The following is a 9,436-nucleotide window of genomic DNA, read 5'->3' as shown; positions in this document are numbered from 1 at the left end:
CAACGTTCCTTTTTCTCTGGCGTCATTAAATCATTTTCTTTCGATTGCTTTGTCTATATTGTCTCACACACTCAATGTGCTATATGTCAAACTTGTTTTTATTTCAGTTTAACATCCAGTGTTATGTAACATTACTGACAAAATGAATGACAATAATAATATGTGCAATGACCATTTCCATTACCGTCCTGGATTAAACTGCTGTTCTTCATCCTTGTATTTATTTTAAAATTTGTATTTCGTATATTCTTTTAAACTGATTTGTGTTTTTACTCTGCTTTAATTCATCTGTTAGACTGTTCCATAATTTACACCCCCAGGATTGAAACACCTATTTTTTAAAGTTGTTATGGCACACTGCATTTTTTAATTTAGTTTCCCCCTAAAATTAAATTCCGTTGTCTCTGTAAAAACAATGTCTTTATTAAATGTTTGATTATAAAATGAGCAATATCAGTGGCACTGTACCAGGTTTTTGTTTCTCTCTCACCCCCTCCCTTATTGTTGTATTTAATATTGTTACTCGTGATGTGATACTAATATAATGTGAATGCTGGCTGTAGCGTGAATTGCCCCATGGGAATAATAAAGACACCTTGAACCTTGAACCTTTTTGTTTCTTTCTACAGGTGATCAGAGGGAATGCATAGGTGTAAAGATAATTCAATAGAAATGTATTTATGTTGCTCAATTCAGAAAATGTATTGCCGACAAAATAAAATGTTAATTTCAGAAGAGATTAAATGAACTCTGCAGTGATTTTGATTTCATACGATGAGAAAAAAACCAATAACAGTCCATGTCAAAATAAGTTATGATTGCTTCAGTTCACCATATTCTACTTCGTACACAATATTTGAGCAAGAAAATTTGTATTGTGATGTTGTGACATGAACGCTATTGCTAATCCCTAAATTATTGTCCACATTTCTGCTTTACCATACATATTCTTTGAAGGCAGCATAATGCCGCTTACACACAAAGTGTCTCCTGATGTGTCCCTGGGCAAGACACGAGTAAATGTGCTGTATGAAAGTGTGTGTGAATGGGTGAATGGCAAAACTGTGAGTGGGCAAGACTAGAAAAAAAACACTATATAAATACAAACAATTTTCATACTTGTGTTTCCTCACTTTGTTCTAGTCAAATTCTAGCTATGGAGTGGATTTTGGTTTTTGTGTAATGGAATATAATAATAAAAAAAACGTTTGAGCATTTGTCTTTTCTGAAGCTGCCCTCTGAAGTGGAGATGGGGGGGGAAAAAGCCACAGTCAGCACCACAGGTGTGGACAGTTCCAGCATGGACCTAAAAATGTAGTCATAAGTGAAAAGTTATGATAAAAGGATGCTTTATTGAGTGATTTTCCAGTGATCATTCAAAACAGTCAGAGTTAAACAAATTTTGAAGGAGAAAGGTAAGCGGGTAGATGAATCAGTCACAGAACAAAGAAAACCGAGAAAATTTAACAGTGGTGACAAAAAGAAAGGACAACAATCAGGAACATGCCGTCAAAAGAAGCACAAGTTAATTTTGTTGTAATTAATAAGCCAGTCTTCTTAAGAGAATTAATCAGTGGATTGTTTCTATTTGGTTAGACATTGAATTACTGCAATTTTACTTTTACATGCTGAACCTTCACCTTCAGCTCAATCACCAGGAGCAACTAAAGTTAGACTTTATTATTTGTGCATCGTGGTTTAGAAACACAACAAAGCAAAAGTTTAAATGTAGTTGTGTTGTAAGAGAGACTATTTTACTTTAGCTTTCTTTTTTTACATACTACCTTCTACAATATCAATTTCAGGAAAGAGATGTCGCCTCATACAGCAGCTGGAAATTTGATTTCCCTCAAGGATATTACAAACAATAGCAGTTTATAAGGATCATCCTGGAAATGCAATGCATTATACACAGAGAATAACCCAATACAGGTTTTGATAATGCACCTTTCTTGTGATTTCTCTGCTTTTATGTTTTCTGCACTGTATGTGTTTGCAATTCTGTGCAAACATAATTCAATAGAAAACTGAAATTTATTGTGGCGCTTTCTTTATTGGAGAATTATTGAGAGATTCCATGTACGCGATGGAAGTGTGTTGAAATATGTAACACAATAGAATCCTTGATCAAATACATTTTAAATATGAAATAAAGATATGTAACGTACAGCTGTTAAAATTGAAGGATAGCATGCTGGAATAAATCGCACTCGCTGATGTCTTGAACCAAAGCTGGACAGACAATACTATCCATGAAGATACAAAGAGGTGTTATCAAGCATTCACAACAGGAAAATACGTGCAGCCTTCTCTCTGACCATAATTTCATTTTCTGTTACACTTTAAAAGGATGCATAGCTATTCGGATGTTTTAAGTTTTATCATATGGATAGAAACCAAATTCCCCAAGAGGTTTTGCTTTCACCTCTACAATGAACAGATTACTTAATAAAGCATCAGAATGTGCATCAATTCCCTGACCGGGGATTTTCCTGAAAGCCTCAGGCTCTATTGAATACAGTGCTTCTATAGAACAGAGACATTATTGAACGTCGAGGGGATAAAGGGCCTTGCTTGTCGTTAATAAGAGAATAAAAGTAAACAATATAAACACTGATGCTGATAATTAACATTTATCCTGCTTGGATTTTGCTTATATTTATCTAATCGATTTATTTTGGCTTACAAAGGGCATTTTATTGGCTCAAACCATGGAAAAGTGGTTTGTTGTTGTTTAATATCCTAATCGTTAGTATCACTGCTTGTTGGCAATGTAGTTATCTTGTTTGCTTTGCCTTGATCTTGTTACATTTGAGTCAATTAGACGTCCATAAATCCTCATTTAATCTGTTTTTTTTTGTCTGTCATCCCTGCAGAATGGAGTGCTCAAGTTAATAAAGACTTTGGCTGAATCAAGAGTTGTCTGCCAACAGGACAGGGATGAAACCTAGAATATGAAACGAGAAAAGGATGCTGCGTTATAACTCAGATCATGTGCTGAGTAGGAGGAAAGAGACACAGATTCTGTTGCGTCAAGGTGTAAAGAATCAAGTAAAGAAGTAGGCTATGCTTCTCAAAAATCATCATGTTTTATTATTACAACGGCCAAAAGGACACAAAGTGATACACATGAAGAACCAGATTAACACAAACACAAAACTAGTGGTTATAATGTTACAATTAATAAGATACAGGGTACATTTAATAGACATGGACCACATTGTTGACTTGATCAGGAATTTTCATATGATAGGTAAGTATCTGTAAATAAATAGTTTTACTGGATTGTACAAGTTACAACTTGTCCCCACAGGAACACTTTATTTCAAGTTTCCAAGGGCTAAAATCAAGAGATGAAAATGCTTACACAATTCTGTTCTTGTTGTTTGTATTTCACTAATTATTAAAGCTATTAGCATACGTTAACAGTAACTCCCTCCATTAATTACAGCACCAAAATGACATCAAAATGTGTTCTTAACCGAAGCACAAACAAGTTAATGATCAAACTGAGAACAAGTTTTTTTTTTTTCTTTAATCATATCTGCTGTTTCGTCAACAGCCACACACACAAACACTGCATCTTAATAAACTCTTTTATAAATATGTGTACTTTGTGCAACTGGTATTGAAGTGGACGCGCCATCAATCAAAGAGATATAACAATCACATCGTTCCTTTACTGAACATTAGATAAGAAACAGCATTTGCATTTAGATGTGAGGCATGCCTTAGCAAACTTTAATCCACACCACACAGTTCGGTCAGTCATATGTCAAGCTGAAGGAAATAACCTTGGTGCCGGGGTATAAAAGAAGTCCAGTAGATTAGTGGGACTGATGGGACCTGGGCTGCAGACAAAGCTGATAAGAACTTCAAAATTAAACTTGGACCTCGGAAGCAAGGAGCCATCAAAAGAAAATCTGTGGCTCCTGCATGACCAAGCAATTGTTCTTTTTGTGCAGGAAGAAGCAAAAAAAATAAGATCACCCACAATGTTATCTCACCAGTCCACCACTGCATCAATCAGGGCCCAGGCTGCTGGGAATCGACCTCTTTTGCCACTGAATCAATGCCCTCTTTCTTTCTCATTGGTACAGCAGAGATTGTCAGAGATACAGCGCAGGGGAGCCCTGCCAAATCCAACAGTATAGTTTCTAAATGGAGGAGGCCATTAACGCACTGACACTCATCTTTCTCCTCTATTCAACCTTTATGTCAGCAGCCTCGCGAGGACTGGTCTTTTAAAGGGCCAATGTGTAAGAGTTAGTGACATCTGATGGTGAGACTGGATATTGTTTCAATCGGAGGATTCCGTGGCCTTTCCCACGTGTGTCAGGGAAACTGTGGTTACCTTTTCAGAACGCATGTTGTTTTTCTATATTTACAATATAGAAGTCAAAAGCGTCTGTTTTATATGGAGGCATGGTTATGACTTACGTTCTCATAATTATGACTTAGTAATTTTGTCACTAAACATTCTATTTTATTTTATGATGATTGTATTTCATGCAAAAAGTTAATAAAATAAAAAAGTATTTTTTTCATTTGAATATATACTTTTCATCAACACACAGAACCACAGTAATGTTTATTATTGTAACGTAGTGCGTGCCTTCTGCAATTAATGTCATGAAACAGTTTAGCTCCCAGATGATAAAGATCCCTGTTGATGGAGATCAATGAAAAATATACAATGTTAATAAGTAAAATAAGTAAAGTAAACAAATAAATGTAATTATTATATAACATATATCCACAGAGACCCATTACACTATAGAAGAGGGCCACATGTGTATTCTTTTTGGAAACAAATGACTTAATCCCAGAATTCTGACTTTTTCTTCAGAATACTGATTTTAATAATCATAATAATAATAATAAGTCAGGTTTTTTTTTTGTTGTTTTTTAACACATATGGCCCTAATCCTCTTCCGTAGTACACTACACGTTATCGTAGCTCTACATTCATTCATTCATTCCTTGCCGAGACAGTCACAGAAAAGTGCTGCAGAGGAACCTGATTCGATCGAAACTACAACTCCCAGAATTCCGTCGTGCAATCTCGCGCTTCTGTCTTCCTGTTTGGGTACCGCAGCTGGAAAAATGGCAGCTGATTCAGGGAGATACAGGAGTGCTGTTAGCAAAAACAAAGACCCTTCTGGTCTCCTCATCTCTGTGATAAGGTAGGGTTTGCGTTCTTTAAATGCAGTTCACAGAGCCGGCGCGAAATGTCGCACAGCCGTTGAAGTGTATTCGCATGTTGACACTGAAGAGACGCTATGACAGCTAGCTTTTATGCTATGTTAGCTATGTTGGCTACATCCTTCCGGTATATTTATTATTGGAAAGATAGTTTAAGCTTCAGTATTGCATTGACTTTATTAGTAAACAATAACTGTGTATTCCTTGCTGATGCAGAGGAAATAGTGACAATCTCATTTGGTCACGGCGTGTTCCTTTGTTTAACAACCAGGTGCTCACAGACACGATAAGTAGTACACGTTCTTCACTAAAACACCGACCAATCTTTTGGTGTTGGTCCTCTAATAACGGTTGTAAAATGATGTGTGATAGACGTATTTGCGTTATGGTTTATAAATGTGTATCAATGATAAACTATTTCAGAGAGTTCCCGCTGTAGTAATTTCTTTGATGCCTTTTTTCTGTCTGTCCGAATCTTTACTTTCTCTCACACAGAAAGAAATTATGTGAATTTTGTCAATTGACATAAAGTTACATAAACGCTTGCTTTTGTGAATGTAAGAGAATCCAATGAGTACAACCACTAATTAATATTTAACAAGGTAATTAAGAAAATACCACCACTTACTACCATGCTGCCTGCACTGAATCTGCATGTCAGCATCCAAGTGTTACTCTCATACTTTCTACCATTGAATTGTCTTCAAGTGCTTTATGTAATAATTAAAACAATAGTCTTTTTAAATACACTGTATGATATAATAGAGGCATTAAAAATACAAATACAAACATATATCAAATGAAAAGGTGTGTTTTCAAGGTTGACATTTTGGTACAACCATTAGCGTTTTTGATGAGGGATGTCTTGAAAACGTTTCATTGACTTTTTCTGAGGGTCCACGTTGGTCTATTATCGGATGATTTCAATATGGTTTATTTCTGCTTTTCTCCTCCCTCCTGATGCAGGACTCTGTCCAGCAGTGATGATGTGCAGGACAGAGAGACGGAGAAGGGTCGTCTGGAAGAGGCCTTTGAGACATGCGACAGGGATTTAGATGAGCTGATCGTTCAGCATTATGCAGAACTCACCACTGCCATTCGGACCTACCAGAGCATCACAGAGCGCATCACCAGCTCCCGCAACAAGATAAAACAGGTAGGAAGCAGGGACATTTATTCAAAAATGGTCACTGAATAAAATGAACCTGAAGGATTGTGAAAACTGGTACTTGAGTTCCTGCCAAAACTGTTTGAGGTGGACTTTAAAGCAATGACTTCAGTACAAACAAAATAATTAAGTATTTTCCCACTCCTCTTCATTTGTCTCATTAAAAGCTTCTCTTATCAGAGTTTTTGCCCTTTTTTCCAGTACTGAAAGACAGACTTAATTAACACAAATCCTGTTCACTCAAGAAGAAAACTGCCCACTTAATAACTTTGAGCTGAAGTGCAGAACCCATTGCTCCCTGGACATTATTTTCTCCATCACCCTTTTTCAAAATGTTGAGGTCAGTCCTTTTACCCTTTTCACAAGCAAACCAATACATATTTGACAGGAATACAATTAGTCTCCCAGCCCTTTTTCCCCAGGAGGTTACAACTGTCATTTAACTGAAGTGTACTTGTCCACTTCTGCCTTCAAATGATTACATAACAAAGTTTAATTTTTGCCATCCCTCACCTCTTTTTCACAGCAGAATATTTCTCCTGATATATTTGGAAAAGCATAGGTGGTACCAATACAGTAACGTTAACACTACACGATGCAGATTTAAGTGCTGTGGCATTGAACCAACAGGATCAATACCTGGATCTAGAAATCAACCACCATTAATTTACACTTGTTATTTTCTCTTTGTGACTTGTCAAAATGTCTTCTTTGTGTGAAAATCCTCCAGAATAGATTACATCTTGCGATTTAATCAGCCAGTACAAACACCTGTTATTGTGTGGGTGTGTAGGACCTTTATTTAGGAACACATTATTTGCTGAAGCACAAAAATAATATTACTAAACATGTTGTCTCTTACAGCGTTGTTTCATAGTTTGCTAATATTTCACCTGCGCTCCCTATAGTGATTTCATGTCATGTTTTTGACAGTTAAATAAGTTAGTTATTGTTTATTGTCATGTCTTTTGACTACAGGAACAAAACAGAATGGTAAACTAATGATATAGCACTTTGCATATTAGTGACTTCATTTATGGTTTTAGTAGCCATGCTAGAAGGAACTAAATGATTATTGAAGTATAATAGATATGGTTGCCTGAAGTAATTTTAAATAAAGAAAAACAATATACAGAGAGGACTTGTTTCAAAAACATTTCAAAATGCATTTATTATGAGGTATTGCTACAGTACAAAATGTTGTGTCCTAAATTCCAACTCACTCTGTCCTGCAGGTAAAGGAGAACCTCCTCTCTTGTAAGATGCTTCTACATTGCAAAAGGGATGAGCTGAGGAAGCTGTGGATAGAAGGCATCGAGCACAAGCATGTCCTCCAGCTGCTGGATGAAATTGAAAGCATCAAGCAGGTGCCTCAACGGCTGGAGTCCTATATGACAAGCAAACACTACCTTCATGCCACGGATATGCTGGTGAGTAGACTCATTTTCAGTGGGTGGTTTGTCTTAAGAATGTGTGAGTGAGTGGGACATTATTTCACATATACTGAGTGGCAGACGGGCAGAGAGTGAGATATAGACTGCATGATGCATACAAATATGTTTTGGTTTGGGCAAAATTGTTTCTCTGCTCAGTTGGGATAGCTCACAGAAAAAAACAAACTGAGAAATGGAAAAAAGTTTTTTTGCTGAAGTCAGAAAACATATTGACATTCAGCATGTAAATGCATTTGTGGCAATACTGATTGGGTGTTGCGGAGACCAGTTGTGTACACACACACCCACACACACCCACATATATATATATATATACCAGGGTTTATGAAGCGTTTCTGCTAAGATTGATTTCTGGGTGTGTGCCTTTCATCCTTTTAAAAATTCTTTTCTAGTCTTGAACAGTCCAGTGGCTGCAACTCTTTTACTTCAAGCAGACACCATCTAAAGGCATTGCAGGTGTTGATGCAAGTGTGTACTCTTGTTCTTTTGAAGTGTGCTTTGCCGTGTGCGCAGCAGGGGAGCAGAAGGATGGCAATGAGGACTAAATGACCAAGCACTGATCCCTCTGTTCCTTCACTTCCTTTCACTCGCTCCCTCCCTCTGTCACTCCCTCACATCTTCCCTCTGACTTTGTTAATAATTAGTTTGCTAGAATGGGGTTATCGTACGATGAGGGTACAAAAGAGGCATGCGCTAGCGTCTTAGGAACCTTGGAAAATCCTCTTTGTGGGAGTGGAAAGAATTGAAACTTAATTCAACCTGTGCTCAGTCGGATCAGTGTGTTAGTGTGAAAGTATGTGGAAATTTCAAAGTCAGTTGGACACTCTGCTTCTGTCTTGATGGTGCATTTTTATCAGGCTGTAAAAAGCAGACTTTAAAGCACACTTTATGCTACGTTTTGCTATGTTGACATGCTTCATGAATAGCTAATGTATGAAATGTCCAGTTTGAATAACCTGCACTTGAGCTAAAGTAGAAAATGTTATTAATGGCTTCAAAAAGGCGAAGTGACATCTTTGAAATAACTTTTTTTTTTAACACAAATTATTCCACCATCCACTACAGATTGATTTAAATAAACACACCTTGAGAGCGGAAATAATAGCATGCACTGACTGAATGGCATTTCATAAATGCTGGACACCTAGCAGTAAAACACGCCCTAGAGAGACAGAATAATGCTTTGCTTGTACATTTTGTACAGCGTTAAATGTAAATTAATAATGTAATGTATTTATTTTTTTAAACATTTGCATGTTTTCTTGGCATTAACTTTTAAAGATGTGGTTATTTAGACGGCTACCTTCTAAGACGCTTGTATTTGTGCTTAGGACATATCTTTGTCTATCTATCTCAGAGTCCCTGATGTGTTCTTTCTTCCTTGCTTGCCTTCTTGCTTTCTTTCTCTCTCATAATTCTTTCTTTCTGCATGTGTTTATGAGAAGCCTTGCTTTTATTTAATGCCTGCACACTGTGAGACCTCAGCAGTGTGAATTTCAGGCCTCACTGTGAAACATGAGAGAAACTTAGGTGCAACATTATGTTTGTTTGATGTATGTAGACTTTTTGGTGATAACTGATGAGCCAAATATTGAATTGTGGGCAACAA

General features: G+C 36.8%; 1 protein-coding gene across 1 annotated transcript in view; it reads left to right on the top strand.

Moving 5' to 3' along the window:
• The first annotated feature begins 5,083 nt into the window (after positions 1-5,083).
• Positions 5,084-9,436, top strand: part of LOC122781030 (exocyst complex component 4-like) — a 66,900-nt gene continuing 62,547 nt past the window's right edge. The window contains exons 1-3 of the mRNA XM_044044522.1: positions 5,084-5,186; positions 6,172-6,361; positions 7,609-7,803. Of these exons, the coding sequence (XP_043900457.1) occupies positions 5,107-5,186; positions 6,172-6,361; positions 7,609-7,803 (465 nt within the window). The 5' untranslated portion in view covers positions 5,084-5,106. The remainder of the gene's footprint in view (positions 5,187-6,171; positions 6,362-7,608; positions 7,804-9,436) is intronic.

Source organism: Solea senegalensis, linkage group LG14 (genome assembly GCF_019176455.1).
Source record: "Solea senegalensis isolate Sse05_10M linkage group LG14, IFAPA_SoseM_1, whole genome shotgun sequence".
In the NCBI taxonomy this organism is placed as follows: Eukaryota; Metazoa; Chordata; class Actinopteri; order Pleuronectiformes; family Soleidae; genus Solea; species Solea senegalensis.
Note: the sequence above shows the minus strand (reverse complement) of the source record. Positions and strands in the feature narration are given on the sequence as shown.